This window comes from Anopheles gambiae, chromosome 2 (assembly GCF_943734735.2).
Source record: "Anopheles gambiae chromosome 2, idAnoGambNW_F1_1, whole genome shotgun sequence".
In the NCBI taxonomy this organism is placed as follows: Eukaryota; Metazoa; Arthropoda; class Insecta; order Diptera; family Culicidae; genus Anopheles; species Anopheles gambiae.
The window spans coordinates 39,711,924-39,727,396 of NC_064601.1; the positions used below are offsets into that span (position 1 = coordinate 39,711,924).

At 48.8% G+C, this 15,473-nt stretch overlaps 6 protein-coding genes across 10 annotated transcripts; 2 read left to right on the forward strand and 4 right to left on the reverse strand.

The window, feature by feature from the left end:
* Positions 1–1,362: 1,362 nt before the first annotated feature.
* On the reverse strand, positions 1,363–2,703 carry LOC1274246 (sorbitol dehydrogenase). The gene is made up of 2 exons (XM_313335.6): positions 1,681–2,703; positions 1,363–1,603 (listed from the first exon to the last, which is right to left on the reverse strand). The coding sequence occupies exons 1-2, from the start codon at positions 2,586–2,588 to the stop codon at positions 1,420–1,422; spliced, it is 1,092 nt and encodes a 363-aa protein (XP_313335.5). The 5' UTR covers positions 2,589–2,703; the 3' UTR covers positions 1,363–1,419.
* A 162-nt stretch (positions 2,704–2,865) lies between these two features.
* Positions 2,866–4,182, reverse strand: LOC1274247 (sorbitol dehydrogenase). Its single transcript, XM_313336.5, has 2 exons — positions 3,208–4,182; positions 2,866–3,126 (listed from the first exon to the last, which is right to left on the reverse strand). Exons 1-2 carry the CDS (start codon positions 4,116–4,118, stop codon positions 2,943–2,945), a joined length of 1,095 nt encoding a protein of 364 aa, XP_313336.5. The 5' UTR covers positions 4,119–4,182; the 3' UTR covers positions 2,866–2,942.
* A 1,084-nt stretch (positions 4,183–5,266) lies between these two features.
* Positions 5,267–6,745, reverse strand: LOC1274248 (sorbitol dehydrogenase). The gene is made up of 2 exons (XM_313337.6): positions 6,436–6,745; positions 5,267–6,369 (listed from the first exon to the last, which is right to left on the reverse strand). The coding sequence occupies exons 1-2, from the start codon at positions 6,496–6,498 to the stop codon at positions 5,341–5,343; spliced, it is 1,092 nt and encodes a 363-aa protein (XP_313337.5). The 5' UTR covers positions 6,499–6,745; the 3' UTR covers positions 5,267–5,340.
* A 1,146-nt stretch (positions 6,746–7,891) lies between these two features.
* LOC1274249 (sorbitol dehydrogenase) lies at positions 7,892–9,875 on the forward strand. Of its 3 annotated transcripts, none has more exons than XM_061644880.1 (5): positions 7,892–7,997; positions 8,165–8,249; positions 8,372–8,673; positions 8,735–9,545; positions 9,609–9,875. In XM_061644880.1, the coding sequence occupies exons 3-5, from the start codon at positions 8,580–8,582 to the stop codon at positions 9,784–9,786; spliced, it is 1,083 nt and encodes a 360-aa protein (XP_061500864.1). In that variant the 5' UTR covers positions 7,892–7,997; positions 8,165–8,249; positions 8,372–8,579; the 3' UTR covers positions 9,787–9,875. The 3 variants fall into 3 exon arrangements, with proteins under 3 accessions (XP_061500864.1, XP_313338.4, XP_061500865.1); XM_061644881.1 differs by having other exon boundaries at positions 7,914–8,103; XM_313338.6 differs by having other exon boundaries at positions 7,900–8,249.
* A 175-nt stretch (positions 9,876–10,050) lies between these two features.
* On the forward strand, positions 10,051–11,217 carry LOC3290869 (uncharacterized). Its single transcript, XM_562437.5, has 4 exons — positions 10,051–10,300; positions 10,375–10,775; positions 10,855–11,008; positions 11,077–11,217. The coding sequence occupies exons 1-4, from the start codon at positions 10,162–10,164 to the stop codon at positions 11,184–11,186; spliced, it is 804 nt and encodes a 267-aa protein (XP_562437.3). The 5' UTR covers positions 10,051–10,161; the 3' UTR covers positions 11,187–11,217.
* A 307-nt stretch (positions 11,218–11,524) lies between these two features.
* LOC1274250 (solute carrier family 25 member 3) lies at positions 11,525–15,104 on the reverse strand. Of its 3 annotated transcripts, none has more exons than XM_313339.5 (4): positions 14,788–15,104; positions 12,951–13,358; positions 12,308–12,648; positions 11,525–12,239 (listed from the first exon to the last, which is right to left on the reverse strand). In XM_313339.5, exons 2-4 carry the CDS (start codon positions 13,308–13,310, stop codon positions 11,894–11,896), a joined length of 1,047 nt encoding a protein of 348 aa, XP_313339.4. In that variant the 5' UTR covers positions 13,311–13,358; positions 14,788–15,104; the 3' UTR covers positions 11,525–11,893. The 3 variants fall into 3 exon arrangements, with proteins under 3 accessions (XP_313339.4, XP_061500867.1, XP_061500868.1); XM_061644883.1 differs by having other exon boundaries at positions 14,700–14,837; XM_061644884.1 differs by lacking the exon at positions 14,788–15,104 and adding an exon at positions 13,483–13,534.
* Positions 15,105–15,473: the final 369 nt, after the last annotated feature.

A 15,473-nucleotide genomic window follows, 5' to 3' on the forward strand; every position in this document is an offset into this window, starting at 1 on the left:
TTCTGTTCGGAATTCGAAGCAAGATATTTTTTTTTTTAAATTCCGGACAGCTCAAGTAAATTGTGATTTAATTGTATAAAACATGTTTTTAGACAATGATAATAACAAGAAAACAACGATATTTGAAGATTTATGTGACAAATGCTTTGATGGCCGTAAGAGACAGACCGTAGCAGTTCTTCGGTTCTATTCATCTACGAGTACAAGAGAAAAACAGCATCGAAACACCGTTGCATTTAAGGCCGTCGTTCTGTCGGTCTAGGAGGACTCCTTCTCTTAGAATTGAGTGTTCGGAACTCAAAATAAGCTAAAAACTAAAACGTTACTGAGTGAATTGGAAGAATATAGACCAAATTTTGAGCCTGTCCGGAATTCGAATCAAAACGTCCGTAATTTGAAATGTTATGAGTACATTTTTTTTAACTTTATTTTTTCTCAGGTTTAGAAGGTTTGCTTTAGTTAAGGGAGCCGTATAGAGGTGTGACCGATTAAAATTGAATTAGTTAGAAAATATCAAATGCCAAAAATGCCTTAAGTGTCCGTAATTCGAAACAATACGGTAATCTAAGTGATCGCCATCATGATCACATGAATTGTCGTCACAGGAGAAAAAAAATTGCGCGGAACGTATACACCGCAAAGCAAACAATTTACATTGCCTAAATGCAGGCGCATAACAAATCTCGTAAAAGTACAAATCTTGGAACGTAAACAGTCGAGATAAGCTAAATAGTTGAGTTTAATTTATTTTTATTCAGCAGACAGAATTAACTATTTAACTCGCGTTGTTTGTTGCTAATATTGCTTTAGTCATTCAAATATTATTGTTTAGCTGAGTCGAAATTTCCATTGCCATTTTAAACAGTAACATAGATAACCAATGTAATTGTTTTCTGCAACTAAAAACCAACATTTTGTTTTTGTTTATTTTTCTTTTTGCTATTAAAGTGTTTTTGTTTCTTCATTTTATTTGAATACTATTTTTAGATGGCTACAGCCACAGGAAATCCTATGGGTTCTTGGTCGGTCAAGACCTACCTAAACCACTGATGGTCTACCTATCTATGATTGATTGGTGTACATATAGCAAGATAACTAGTGCTACGTACGAGGAAGGGAAGTCTCTTCTGATACGAGATTTGCACCCATTATGGGCATGTGATTAGGTCGTATATTTAACGAGTACATCACCGGACCGGCTCCCACACACTTCTAAACATTGCTTTTTTTGAAGCGTTGTTTATGAACTATTTGTTTAGCAACTTCTTCTTCTTCTTATTTGGGGGCTTGCCGCTCAGTGAATTACTGATTGCACATAGCAGGATAGTCAGTCGGAAGTGAGTTGTATTTTTACTATCCTCATTTTTTCAACATGTTTTAACATTTTTTTCATTTATTATTATCACAAAACATGTCCGTTTAGTTCGTAAATTTGCCATGGTTGTTGGTGTCCCGTGGCACAAGGTGAATCATAATCTTAATACCTTCGCCCTGCGATGCCACCCGGAAAGCCTCGTGCACGTCCTGCAGATCGAAGTGGTGCGAAACTAGCGGCTTCACGTCAACGTACCCACTGGCTACGATTTCCAATGCGGCAGGATAACTGTTAAAATGAAATGCAAATTACACAATTAAACATTCGCAATCGTACCTCCTCCAAACACGCCTAGCAAAACTCACTCATGATTGTAACGCATCGCAGTGGTGATTTCGATTTCCCGCGAGATTGCATCCACCATCGGCAGCTGAGCGTCCTTATTGCCTAGCCCCACCAAACAGATGCGGCCCGCGTTTCTGGTCGCCTTGATCGCCACCCGCATGCCGGGCTGCGAGCCGGAACACTCGAGCACCCGATCGGCCGGCCCGCCCAAGATCTCGTGTATCCGCTTCACCAGGTCCTCCTCGGTGTCCTCCTTCCGGATACCGATCACGCCCGTCACACCAAGCTTCTTGGCGACCTCTAACCGATGCTTGGCATGCTCCAGATCCAGTATGACCGTGCGCGTCGCACCCATCGCCTTGGCAGCGATCAAGCACACCAGCCCGATCGGTCCGGCACCGAAGATGATCACGCGCTGCCCTAGCCGAATGTCCGCCCGCCGACCCGCATACACCCCAACGGCCAGCGGTTCGAGCAGTGCGCCCTCCTCCATCGTGACGTGATCCGGCAGCTTGAAGCAGCAGTCCGCGTACTGCGCATAGTAGTTCGAGCAGTTGCCATCGTGCTTCTGCGTCGTACAATGCTTCCCATCCAGACAGATGTTGTACTTGCCCACCTTGCACAGATCGCACGTACGGCAGCCGGCCGCCGGCTCGATCGCGACCCGATCGCCTACCTTCAGGTGCGTCACGGCACTGCCCACCTTGCGCACTACACCGGCCGACTCGTGACCGAGCACGATCGGTTTGACGAGCCGCTGGGCACCGAAACCACCATCCTTCAGGAAGTGGATGTCCGTACCACAGATGCCACAGGTATCAACCTCCACCACGACCTCGTTGAATGCCGGCTCCGGTATGGGACGCTCGTCCAGCCGCAGATCGTTGGGACCGTACACGGTTGCGGCAAGATTTTTGTTCGGTGCCATCGTAGCAGACTCTCTAGGCGTAAATGAACTGGCGCGTGGCCGCGTCGCACACCGGCTTATATAGACGTACGGGCGTTACGCACAAGCATGTTTGCGTACCACGACCGTGCGCTTGACGTCGATAGGCTCGTAATCAAACGCGATCAAACGATGCGATAAAGCGCAGCACCAATACCCACAGCGATGGTGGTGCGTTATCAGCGCGAAGCAAAGCAGTTTGGCGAGATCAATTAGTAGGTGTCATCACGATAATGGTTTATATATATTTAGTTTAAGATAAGATTTCAACCCCCCAAGTTTTTATTAAAGCTCTTCAAGACCGCTTAAATGTATTGTCCACACTCGCATCTCTTCTCAGTTTACGAACTTCTTGGGATTGTTGCTATCGCGCGGAGTCAGATGCACCATCACCTTCAATCCTTCCCCAGCGGCGGCCACCCGGAAGGCTTCGTTAACGTCTTTCAACCCAAAATGGTGCGACACCAGGGGCTTTACATCCACATACCCACTGGACACGATTTCTAGCGCAGCGGGATAGCTAAAAGTACAACAAAAGAGTGCATCATTACCAATTCGCTGCATCGCAAACCACCGCCAGCATGCTCACTCCCCAACTCACTCATGATTGTACCGCATTACGGTAATGATTTGAATTTCGCGCGAAATTGCATCCACCATCGGCAGCCGCACCTCTTCATTGCCCAAACCTACCAAACACACAATGCCGGCGTTGCGTGTCGCCCTGATGGACGTACGCATGCCCGGCTCGGAACCGGTGCACTCCAGCGCACGATCCGCCGGTCCACCCAGCGCCTCCTGTATGCGCTTCACCAGCTCATCCTCACTATCCTGCTCGCCAATCGGTATGACGGCCGTAGCGCCAAGCTTCTTGGCCGCTTCCAACCGCACACCGGCGCGGGCCAGATCGAGCACTACCGTGCGGGTAGCGCCCATCGCTTTCGCCACCACCAGCGAGATCAGCCCGATCGGTCCGGCACCGAAAATGACGACCCGGCTGCCCAGCCGAATGTCCGCCCGCCGACCCGCATACACCCCAACGGCCAACGGCTCGAGCAGTGCGCCCTCCTCCATCGTCACGTGATCCGGCAGCTTGAAGCAACAGTCCGCATAGTGCGAGAAGAAGTTCGAGCAGTTGCCATCGTGGTGCTTCGTCGGACAGTGCTTCCCGTTCAGGCAGATGTTGTACTTGCCCACCTTGCACAGATCGCACGTACGGCAGCCGGCCGCCGGCTCGATCGCGACCCGATCGCCCACCTTCAGGTGCGTCACGGCACTGCCCACCTTGCGCACTACACCGGCCGACTCGTGGCCGAGCACCAGCGGACGGATCAGCTTCTGATCGCCGAAGCCACCCTCCTTCAGGAAGTGCACGTCCGTACCGCAAATGCCACAGCTGTCCACCTCGAGCACGACCTCGTTGAAGGCGGGCTCGGGCATTGCGATCGGCACCAGGCGCAGATCGTCCCGCCCATAGCAAACGGCGGCCATATTCTGTTGCGTTGGTGCCATGTTGTCTTTTCGGGGGCTAGCTGCTGCTGCTGCACAATCTTCACGCAAACACGAAACCGTTACTGACTGGTTTTTGCATGCACGGTGCGATCTTTTATATTCTGTTTCGGTGCCAAATTTTTTCCCACACCATTGATGCGCAAGGCGCAGGGTCAAAGATTATTTCCAAATCATGCCAAATTATCCTTCACGCTGTCAATAGTGCATCAGTAATGGAGTTATGATTTGGCACCCGAACCTGCACAGTGACAAACAGAAACCCCACGAGGGGACAGCTTTAATCAGCTTCTATTATCTTCCGCGAAATACTCTTTCGGACTTTATCATTTATTGTTTACAGCTCTGTTCGTACCCGGTCATCTTCCAAGCCCATATTGTTCCAGCCGAATCTTTATAGCCTAAAAATATTGACCTCGGCTCGATTTGCATTCAAGAGCTGTTTTGTTTTTCCATGCTGTTCATTTAACGTTAAAGTACACTGTTTCCTAGCTTTTACGGTGACTTAAAAGGTTATCTAATCGGCTGTGTACATTACATGCTTGATGGACAGTAATCAGAACCAACCGAGAGAAGCTGTCGATACGTCAACATTGCTGGGGTGCCATGCCTCCAGCGGCTCCAACTGCTACTGATAGCGATAATGCTATTTTCAGCTTCGCCTGCCATGAAACACCATGACTAGTTTAAACTGGCGACATTAGACGCGCTCCCGCGATCGTTGTTGGTGTCGTGCGCTACAGGGGAACCGAATGCCTATAGATTATGACAAGATGCAGCAGTAGTAGCGGCATTGGTATGGCGAGGGTGGCGATGGCAAAACAGCCGCCGTATCGGGCCAATCAAATTACCCCCAATGATTGTTCACAGACAGACAAACGCAGTCGATGGAGGGGACTGACTTCTCTTGCAGTGCGATCTTGCCTTTTGTCCCTGCCCTGTCGTTAGCATCGAAGCAACCAGGCCTAGTCGATGTAGATGATATAGCGAGAGAACAAGACACTGGGTCAGGGATGCCTCCGTTAACGATGCATTGCAAATCTCTGACTGAACGGACCGGACATCATGCAATGCAACGTGCTGTGGAGCTGAGGAGAATCATGGCTTCTTTCTGATGTCACGTTTGATTCATAAACGCAAAACACTGGGACTGTGCAAATACTATAAAGATTTATTGACGCAGCTTTTCGCCCCACTGCCGAGCGGGACGTTCCAGAAACGATGCCTACACCTTTCGTTGTGGATTGTTTTTGTTCCTTGGTTGGCAGTGGATCATTACTTTGACTGCACCGTCCAGCCCGTACCGGGCCGTATTGAACGCTTGGTCCGATTCCTGCAGCTCGTAATGATGCGTGATCAGCTTGAGTGCATCGATCGTACCGTTCGCTACCATCGCGACCGCTGCTGGATAGCAGTTGGCGTACCGAAACGCCGTCCGGATGTCAATCTCACGCACCAGGGCCGTCGTTATCGGGACACGCTGCTGTATGGCACCGATGCCAACCAGCGTCACCACACCGCCCGGTACGGTAGCTTCAATTCCCAGCTGTACGCACGCTTCCGCCCCCGTACACTCGATGCTAATGTCTGGCGCAGTACCGAGCAGTGCATGAATGCGCTTCACGATCTCATCCTGCGTATCGTGTCCGCTAACTGCCAGCGTTGCATCGGCCCCTAGCGTCTTGGCTAGCTCGAGCTTCCGCTCCACCAGATCGATGACGCACACCTTGGCCGCACCCATCGCTTTCGCTACCAGCAGCGTAACGAGCCCGATCGGTCCGGCACCGAGCACCAGCACCGTGCTGCCAATCCCGACACCACCCCGGCGGCAACAGTGCACCCCCACGGCAAGCGGTTCCAGCAGGGCGCCCTCCTCCATCGTCACATTCGCCGGCAGCTTAAAGCAGCAGTCGGCCGCGTGCGTGTAGTAGTTGCACAAATTGCCATGCCCCGTGGTCGCACAGTAAACACCCTGCGGGCAGATATTGTACCGGCCGGCCTTACAGTGCCGGCAAGTGCGACAGCCAATCGCGGGTTCAATGGCGACACGATCACCCACCTGCAGGCTGGTTACGTCTGCTCCAACGGCCACCACCACACCGGACGATTCGTGGCCGAGCACCAGCTTGTCCTTTAGCTTGTAGTCGCCGAATCCTCCGTGCGACACGTAGTGCACGTCCGAGCCGCAGATGCCCACACAGTCCATCTCGAGCAGGACCTCATGATCGCGCGGCCGTGGCATGGGGATTTCTTCCTGCACAAAATCGATCAGCTCGTCAGTACATGCCTACCCGCTGCTGACAGCGCTGCACTCACTCACCACACGAAAGTCTTCGACGCCGTGTACCACGCCGGCAAGATTTGTAACTTTCCGCTGTGCCATTTCCGACCGATTCTGCTTCTGCTATTGCTGATTGATGCTGCGCTCGCTCGTTCGATCGCGCTACGATCGGTAGCCCTCGCTAATGTACACTAAAGCATCCGAATCATCTCGCGGCGGTTTATGTATCACGCCGGCAAATGCAAACTACTCGCTTCACATTGTCGGTGGTAATCACTGTGTGAAGAAAACACTGGCGATGCAGGCGAAGGCGTCCCCCACTCACGCTAAATGCACTGAAGATCAAGCCGAGTCACGTGAAACGCTAATCAGCATGCTCAAAACGATGCACATTAATCACCAGTACGACCAGAACGCATTCGTTGATCAAGTTGTGGTTTTATTGGATCGATTGTTTCAATGAATGTTGTTAGATTATTATTAATAGCATATCGTGATTAAATTTATTTAGTTCGTTAATTCAGTTGTTAATTAAACTTGAAAAGCAACAAAAAAAATGGATGTGATATTCGTCCAGGTTGAGAGTTTCTATACGTTATACTCATACGAATTAAATTCAATTACTAAATAAAGACAAGGCGGTCTGTGGTACAGTCGTCAACTCAAACGACTCAATAACATGCCCGTCATGGGTTCAAGCCTAGAATGGACCGTCCCCGCGTAGCTAGGATTTTGACTATCCGGGTTGCGTGGTAATGAATTAGTCTCGAAAGCCTGTATTGGCCGGGGCATTTCCACGTAGGACGTTACGCCAAATGGAAGAAGAAGAAGTAAATAAAGAAAACATGTTCATTCTATGCATGTCCATATTATGGTTCAGATATAACTAATTAACAGGTGACATTCTTCTTCTTCTTTGGCACAACAATCGTCCTCGGTCAAGGCCTGTCTGTACCCACTCTAGTGAAGTGAGCTTGGCTTTCAGTGATTTATTGTTACCATAGCAGGATAGTCAGTCGTATGGGGGCACAGTCTATTCGGGGCTTGAACCCATGACGAGCATGTTGTTAAGTCGTACGAGTTGACGAGACCGGCCCCAACTGGAACTGGGGATTTGTTCTGAAGAAAACTGGAGGAAAAAATAGATACTCAAATAACGGTAAATAAATAAAGTTCAAAAATGGATTTGGATTTGGTGACATAAATTAATACATTTCGTCTGTTTGTTATTTATTAGAAATCGAATTAGATAAATAAAATCTTATTAAAAAGATTGCATATTTTTAATGAGAAGAAATATAAGTAACTTAGTAATAATAAAGAATTCCCATTAACATAGCCATATTTTTTGTTATTTTGGCCTTAAAAATAATGTGCTTTATACAGAAGATATCTTCAACACGTATAAACCGCGTAACTCGGGATCACATTGTTACTCCATACGACAGAAACGCACTAGATGAAACAAGTGCCAAGAGCATAGCCTAATCATGTCAACAAACTCCAGCTGTTGTGTAAACAAGCGAAGTTAGAAAGTGCCGTGCGCTCCGCATTTTTTTTATTAATATCCATTTATCTGTTAGTTTTTTTTACATTTAAAGGTAAAATCCATTTGATGATAAGTTGCATAGAGAATGTTGTTAAAATGAGATAAGAAATAACGCTTTCCGATCAAGAATGATGCTTTGTTTAGGTTTGATGTGAACTGTAAAGTGTTAGTGCAATTGTGTGTATGATAAAAAGCATAATGTTATTTACCCTTTTTTAGGAGTGAATAACATTCAGAAGACTAAAGAAATCCACTTTATTTGCTCGGAATCCCTGCCGCCTTTCTCGTCCATTCTGCGCTCAAGGTGAATCCTGCGTTTATACGTCCTCTATGCCCTATCGAAGCGAAGAAGAAACACAAATAACAACTGGCATGCCATCACAAACCATTCTCATTGAACGTACCCGGCACTGCTTCCTTTTCCAGCTCAGCTTCATCGCCGGGACCCCGTACAAACAGCTGCGCTATCGACAGCTCACTCATACAGAGCTGGCTAGCTAATAAAAACACCCAATAAACGGTACCCTCCGCCCGGGAGATAAAGCAAGACGACTCGGTAGGGGTCCGTTTCAGTTGCGTTTTAAAGTCGGGACGAACAACGCGGCACTGTGCGAGCAAGATTAGTACGTTTGCGATGGCCAATAAGAGCGACAATCTCACAGCGGTGCTGTACGGTATTGAGGATCTGCGCCTGGAGCAGCGTCCCATTCCGGTGCCGAAAGATGACGGTAAGTTCTTTGCTGTACTTCAATAGTTAACCTTTAAGTTAACCTACGGTCACTTTTTTAGAGGTGCTGCTGGAGATGGACGTCGTCGGAATCTGTGGCTCGGATGTGCACTATCTTGTCAAGGGACGGATCGGTGATTTTATCGTGAAAAAACCCATGGTCATAGGCCATGAAGCGTCCGGTGTGGTGTCCAAGGTGGGCTCGAAGGTGAAGCATCTGAATGTTGGTGATCGCGTTGCGATCGAACCTGGCTACGGTTGTCGCACGTGCGAATACTGCAAGGGCGGTTCGTACAACCTCTGTGCGGAGATGATCTTCTGTGCCACCCCGCCGTACGATGGCAACCTTACCCGGTACTTTGCCCATCCGGCCGACTTTTGCTACAAACTGCCCGACCACGTGACCATGGAGGAGGGTGCCCTGCTGGAGCCGCTTTCGGTCGGTGTGCATGCGTGTCGGCGGGCAAACGTTGGGCTCGGTTCGCAGGTGCTAATTCTTGGGGCGGGACCGATCGGTCTGGTGACGTTGATAGTGGCCAAAGCGATGGGTGCGGGCAAAGTGCTCGTTACCGATCTGCTCCAGAACCGGCTGGACGTGGCGAAGGAGCTGGGTGCTGATGAAACGCTAGCCATACCGAAGGACGCGACGGAGGCTGAGCTGGTGACGATCATACACGAGCGCATGGGCGGTGCGCCGGATAAAACGATCGACTGTAGCGGGGCGGAATCGACGGCCCGGCTTATGATCCTGGCCACCAAATCGGGCGGTGTTGGTGTGATGGTGGGCATGGGCGCACCCGAGGTAAAGTTGCCGCTAGTCAATGCACTTGCCCGAGAGGTCGATATACGAGGCGTGTTCCGGTACTGCAATGAGTAAGTGATGATAGCGGTGATTGTGCTCGTCTTTATGGAAATTAATTCGTCTTTCTTTAACAGCTACCCTGTCGCTTTAAGCCTGGTGGCCAGCGGAAAGGTGAATGTGAAGCGGCTCATTACGCATCATTTCAACATCGAAGATACGGCCAAAGCGTTCCACACGACTCGCCACGGCGTCGATGGTGCAATAAAGGTTATGATCCATGTACAACCGAAAGATAAAAATAATCCGAAATAGATAAGTATGATGGAATATAGAGGCAAATAAAGTGTAAACGGCTTATACAGAACATGCAAATAAATTGCACTAAGCATATAATTGTAAAAGAGTGTTGGAATTCGATTTTGACATGAGTTTGCAGTCTATTTTAGAAACAAATGGTAATAAATTTAATGATAATGATTTTTTTAATTAAAATTGATATTTTTTATATTTTTCAAAATCCGTCACACCCAACGTGACAGTCATCTCCGCACCAATGCCAACCACTAGGCACTCGAACAACTGTCATAACAAACCACCAGCGCCATTTGTTTACATTGAATTTTTAGGGGTTGTTTCGTAGAAAAATAAGGTCCTCGTCCGGAATTAAGCAAAACTTACCCCAACACCATGAACGTGATACAATCCAACATCTCCACCACAATCAGGAGTTTCAATATTTCCGACGATATTCGAATAGAGGTAAAGAAGTTCCGCACCAATGCAAGCATCGACGAGGTGGATATTGAGGACGACGAGGATGATATTTGTAAGCAAAAGAGGATAGTTTGTATCAAAATGTAGGTTTCGTTAACAACGCTACCCCTAAACAACCACTTCCAGCCGTCATACAGAAGATTCACAAAACGTTCGCCGATCCGCACAGTACGACATTCGATCCGGCTACACTGAAATCGATCATCGCACGGCTGGATGACATTGAGAAGAAGTTGGAAAACATAGTATACATGAACCAGCAGGCAGATTCGCTTGAAGCGGCCGCACGACAGCAGCAAGCCGGAATGGTAAATCTGCCACAATCCACCGGCGGAGTTATTGTTGGCAGCAGTGGGGATGAAGGATTGGAGCTGAAGCTGGAATCTCTCGATTCCGACAGCGAGCTGATCGGAGAATTCATCGAGCAGGATGAACTGAAGCTGGTCGAGTTCCCCATCAACCGGATCGAGGAACTGAAAGAGCTGGAAGAATCCATCACGACCGACCAGGAGTCATTTGTGTCGTTTGTAAGTTTCGTGTCGTTGATTTTAGTCTCCCTGTGGGTCATCTAGGTAGCAGAAGGCTTAATATTTTCTTTCGCTACAGGTCAACTTTATCGGCGCCACCGTGCAGAAGTACAACCGGAATCTGGAACTCGTGCTGAAAGATTTCATCACAGAATCGTTAATCAATGAGCTCGGCTACAGCACGACCAAAGAATCGATGCTGTCGTTCTACATCTTCAACCAGTTGCTTTACGGTGAGTCCAGTGCAACCCTACCTTCCTTGTGACCTTGTTTGCATAATGCTTTCTATGATCTTTTGCAGACATCTGGAAAAATGAATACTCCACCATTAATGACTACAACAATAAGCTGAAGAATATCGTCATAAAGACACAGAATCGATTTTTGCGAATGAACAAAAACAAGAAATAAAACAATAAAGCGTATAGGTACTTACAATTTAGTCATTTGCGGCCACGAGTCTCCAAACCCGTTAAAGAGTCGAACATTTTCCACCCAAGTCGGGCGAATGTACCATTTGCGTCTGAAGATCTATTTGGAATTATAAGTCCAATCGTTTGATTTTTTCCACATTTTTTTATACTGTCTAGTTTTTTTTATTATTCAACGACTTTGGTGTGTTTCTGTTTTTTTGTGTTCTGTATGTATAATTCCTTTCTTTGGATATATCCTTCACTCGCACACACCAAGCCAAACACATTGCGTCCGATCCTTTTTGGCGATAACAGCTCGCGCGAGTAGTTGCCCCGTTGTTTTTGTTTTTTGTTTTATTAAACTTCAATTTGCACACGATGCAATACTGAATATTACTGTGCTATTGCAGCTGCAACAACTGTTATTGCAAATCGAATGACTTTCGCATAGCGACAGACGAACGAACGGTGGTGGCTGGCGGCAAGCGATCCGCGGAGAGTTCGTGTGTTGAGTTTCTTAAAATTACTGGCATTCGAAGCATTCGTGTTTGAAGTTGAGTGTTGACGAAGACAGCCATCCCTAATAGACGATATTAAAGTACGAGTACGAGAGTTTGCGGAACAGGATGATGTTGATGGGAAGCTAACAATTAGGATAAGGTAAGGACAACAGAGAGGGGAAAAGGGCGATGTGGTGGGGAGGGTTTACTGCACTCCAAGCTTCTTTTTCAGCGACTCCGGCATCTCTGGCGGGGGTGGGCGGGGGATGGATAGGGCAACCTTCACACCGTCGTAGATGAACCACTGCAGGGCGGTCAGCGTACCGATCATGATGATACGCGGCATCAGACCGTTCCACATGCCCATGAAGCCGAGCTGCTTGGCCACATCGATCGCGGACGATCCCTTCGCCTGGTTCAGCTTGGACACGACCACGTCGGCCGGATGGGAAACGATAGCGCAGAACACACCGGCAATGTAACCGGCAGCGAACGTCACAATCAGCTGCTCACCCTTCGAGCACTGGTCGCGTGGCTTCGGCACGACGTAACTGTTGGCGAAAGAGAACTCGTTTCATAAATTCCATTTCAAGCGCCTGCACCGTTATCAAACACTCACGCATAGAGCAATTCAACAGTCTTCTCGAAGCAGGCGAACTTCATCATGGTGTATGGGATCTGACGGCACCACAGCGGAACCAGACCCTTGTAGAACGCCATGATGCCCTCCTCGCCCATCATCTTCGGCATCGCTTCACGCATATTGCTGGCGAATCCGGGCATGGTCTGGATCTTGACCTTGGCCGCCTCGAACGGCGACAGAGCCATGTCGGCGAAGAATTCGGCCGAGGCGGATGCACCCAGATACAGCCAGGTACGGTACAGGTAGGCATTCTCCTCGCCCAGCATGTTGGCGTACTGCACCTTGAACACCTCATACAGACCAAACTTGAAGGCACCCTGGGGAGGTGGAAAGAGGAATAGTACAGCTTTGTAGGGCAACAGAAGCAAGTAGGCGATGAACGCTGCTGATAAGCAATGGAAGGGAATGTCATCGCAAGATCACACTTAATGCACAATTACAACAAAGCGCACAATGTGACACTTGTGTGCTAAGTCTATTAGCATTCCATTATCTGAAATGCAAGCGCAAAACGCCACGTGCGTGTCTGTGTGTCTCGTATGTCATCCCAAAGTGATCCGCGGTGACAATGATGGAAGTGAAATGCAAACCGCTAAAAATGATCCCGCGCCATTATTACCTGTGCCGAGTAGCCGAAGAACGTGGGGGCCCAACCCTTCACCAGACCGCGGGAACCATCCTCGGCCAGCGTGAGCTTGAAGCCGTGGAACACGTTCTTGTACTTGGCCTGGTCGACCTGCAGCCGGCACTTGACCAGATCGAGCGGCACGACGAAGGTGTGGGTGGAGCCGCAGGAAATGATACCGCCGAGGCCGCACAGCAGGAAGAACTTGGTCGAACCGAACTCGACCTCATCGGTGGCGGCGGCCGCAATGGAGCGGCCACGGACCGGGGCGACGGTACCGGCATCACACTGTGCCTTCGTGAACGGCGTCTTGAAGGGCGAATTACGCGCAGCGTCCAGTAGTGCGGTGAACATGATGCTTGGGGGTCTGCTGTTGCTTGCTTCGATTCACTCGGATATTAACTGAAAGCGATCAATGAAGAAAGAAGCATTTATTATAAAGTTTAGGTTGACTGCTGCTTTTCGGATTGGACTAAGGTTTGCGCCAATTATGTAAGCTGTCCCTGGCTGTCCCTGGTTCCGACACCTTAAACCATCAAACCGAAGAGAAATGAACCGTCGAAGAAGACGTCAGAGCATAAACAAAACCCCATTCTAACCATCCTCCTTCCCTATCACAAAAGACACGGGTCTACAGACACACTTGAAGGTTCAATGTTGCATAATGACCTCCTTTTCTTCGGTTCGGACGTTGGTCGTAAAAATAGTTGTAACCGTAACACACACGCGGCAACCCAACGAAGCTGTAATGCAAAGCTCTTTGTACGACACCGGGGCCACAGCCTGCACAATGTGGATCAGTGCATCATCATTGATTAAGGGTGGGGAGGGGGGATGCGAATCGATTGTCTAATTGGTGCCAAAGAGAAATACTTTCGCTATCGGCACCTGAACCTTCTTCGCTGCACGTGCTTCTTTTTTTTAATTGGCCGCGTGGGGAGCCACATGCCTCCGCTCTGTGCAACTGGGAAACGGACCACCAAACGCTCGTGCACAGCTAACCGGGATAGCTGCTTTCTTTTGTCCAAGTTCAAGAACAGCCCGTTTCGAAACTGCTTGCCAGCGTAACATGAAGGGGGGATGACGTAGACGTAAAGGGGACGCGCGCGCGACGGGTAGGACGAGAGGACAGTAGTGTGTCTAAAATTAAATTTCGCTCCACGCGAAGAAGCAACAAGCAGCGACATTGGCGCACACAAGTTGGGTCACAAGCAGCATCCACACGTCTTCACGTCTCGTTGTTTCTCCTCCCCGTTTTGCGCGCCACCTCGTGCGCTTGCTTGATGTAATCTCGTTTCTTTTTTTCTTATCCAGTAAAGATGCAAACTAATGCACACGTTTACTTGTTCATTGCAGTTTCAACCGTCTATGCCCCGACCGTTCGATCGGGACGTTATCGTGTGTGATACGGCAGCATTTTTCAAATCCTTCCTCCGATTACATAACCTCAAGCGGATTCCACTGAACGTTCCTCTTGGCGCTGTAGCCGGATTGGATAAGCGAAATGGGATAGTAGTTTTGACTGGGGACGTATTAGCATTAGAAACTATTTGTTCCGTAAAGCACACCCGGCTTGGTGGACGTATTCCTTTTCCCTCTTGCGTGAAGTGGTTTTGCACACAGCCTCAGGCAACCCTCCTATCAAAAAGAATGATCTACAAAATAAACTTCAACACACTGCACACCTCTGTTTTTTCGCACACGCAACTTGCTACCCTCTATCACAATTTTGGCCCGTCGCACCTTTTCTTCACCACTGCAAACGACGTCGAACAATTTGCCTGCTGTCTGTTCTGTACTGCCTGACTGATGGTGCCCCCCTTGACTTTACCTTCAATTGCCGTCGCCTGCTGCGATGCGAGATCTTTCCGTGCTACGGTCGCTCTGAGCCGCAGTTTCGTTCAGCTAATGTACTCTGGCTAGAGCTGGCGCTGCTTGCTACTCGCCCCACACACCGCTCCACCGGGGAGGATGTACGTACATTCGATCCCTTCTTTCCGGTCTCTCCTTGCCATATGTATGGGCGGTCGAGGGGGGCGGGGGCTGTACTGTATGTGCGTGTTTGTGAAAGCATACACGAGCGGATCTCCCGCGGATCGCCTTTTTTCCTTCGGAATGGGGAAAATTCTGCGAGCACCCGTAGCTTCACCCTCCTGCAAAAGAGAGAAAGAAAGAGAAGAGCGTAAATGAGCGGCATCTAACAGTAGTGAGAAGGATTTAGGAGAAGATTTGAGCATTACTGTGAGAGCAAATTGTATCCCTTTCTGACCCACTAATCGAGAAACTGAACACCCCTCGCTCCCTCTTACGTTCCTCTAAGCAAGGCAACCGTCGTCATGTGATTCGTAGTACGTACCTAACCGTACTCAACGGTGGTGACGTTTTGCTCTCCGCGACTTTTCACACTTCACAACAAGATGGCAAAGAGACGAATGAGACGAATTGATGACGTCACAGTGGAAACAGAGAACAGCCCCGTACGCTTTCGGTTTTATCAGCTGATGAAGGACAGCGACA

Coding starts and splice junctions, on each gene's coding strand:
- LOC1274246 (XM_313335.6), bottom strand. CDS start 2,588: ATGGCACCGAACAAAAATCTTGCCGCAACCGTGTACGGTCCCAACGAT. Junction 1,604..1,680: donor GCGATGCGTTACAATCATGA/GTGAGTTTTGCT, acceptor TCATTTTAACAG/TTATCCTGCCGCATTGGAAA.
- LOC1274247 (XM_313336.5), bottom strand. CDS start 4,118: ATGGCACCAACGCAACAGAATATGGCCGCCGTTTGCTATGGGCGGGAC. Junction 3,127..3,207: donor GTAATGCGGTACAATCATGA/GTGAGTTGGGGA, acceptor TTGTACTTTTAG/CTATCCCGCTGCGCTAGAAA.
- LOC1274248 (XM_313337.6), bottom strand. CDS start 6,498: ATGGCACAGCGGAAAGTTACAAATCTTGCCGGCGTGGTACACGGCGTC. Junction 6,370..6,435: donor GCGTCGAAGACTTTCGTGTG/GTGAGTGAGTGC, acceptor GATTTTGTGCAG/GAAGAAATCCCCATGCCACG.
- LOC1274249 (XM_061644880.1), top strand. CDS start 8,580: ATGGCCAATAAGAGCGACAATCTCACAGCGGTGCTGTACGGTATTGAG. Junction 8,674..8,734: donor TCCGGTGCCGAAAGATGACG/GTAAGTTCTTTG, acceptor TCACTTTTTTAG/AGGTGCTGCTGGAGATGGAC. Junction 9,546..9,608: donor GTGTTCCGGTACTGCAATGA/GTAAGTGATGAT, acceptor TTTCTTTAACAG/CTACCCTGTCGCTTTAAGCC.
- LOC3290869 (XM_562437.5), top strand. CDS start 10,162: ATGAACGTGATACAATCCAACATCTCCACCACAATCAGGAGTTTCAAT. Junction 10,301..10,374: donor GGACGACGAGGATGATATTT/GTAAGCAAAAGA, acceptor AACCACTTCCAG/CCGTCATACAGAAGATTCAC. Junction 10,776..10,854: donor AGGAGTCATTTGTGTCGTTT/GTAAGTTTCGTG, acceptor CTTTCGCTACAG/GTCAACTTTATCGGCGCCAC.
- LOC1274250 (XM_313339.5), bottom strand. CDS start 13,310: ATGTTCACCGCACTACTGGACGCTGCGCGTAATTCGCCCTTCAAGACG. Junction 12,649..12,950: donor TCTTCGGCTACTCGGCACAG/GTAATAATGGCG, acceptor CCACCTCCCCAG/GGTGCCTTCAAGTTTGGTCT. Junction 12,240..12,307: donor ACTGTTGAATTGCTCTATGC/GTGAGTGTTTGA, acceptor TTTCGCCAACAG/TTACGTCGTGCCGAAGCCAC.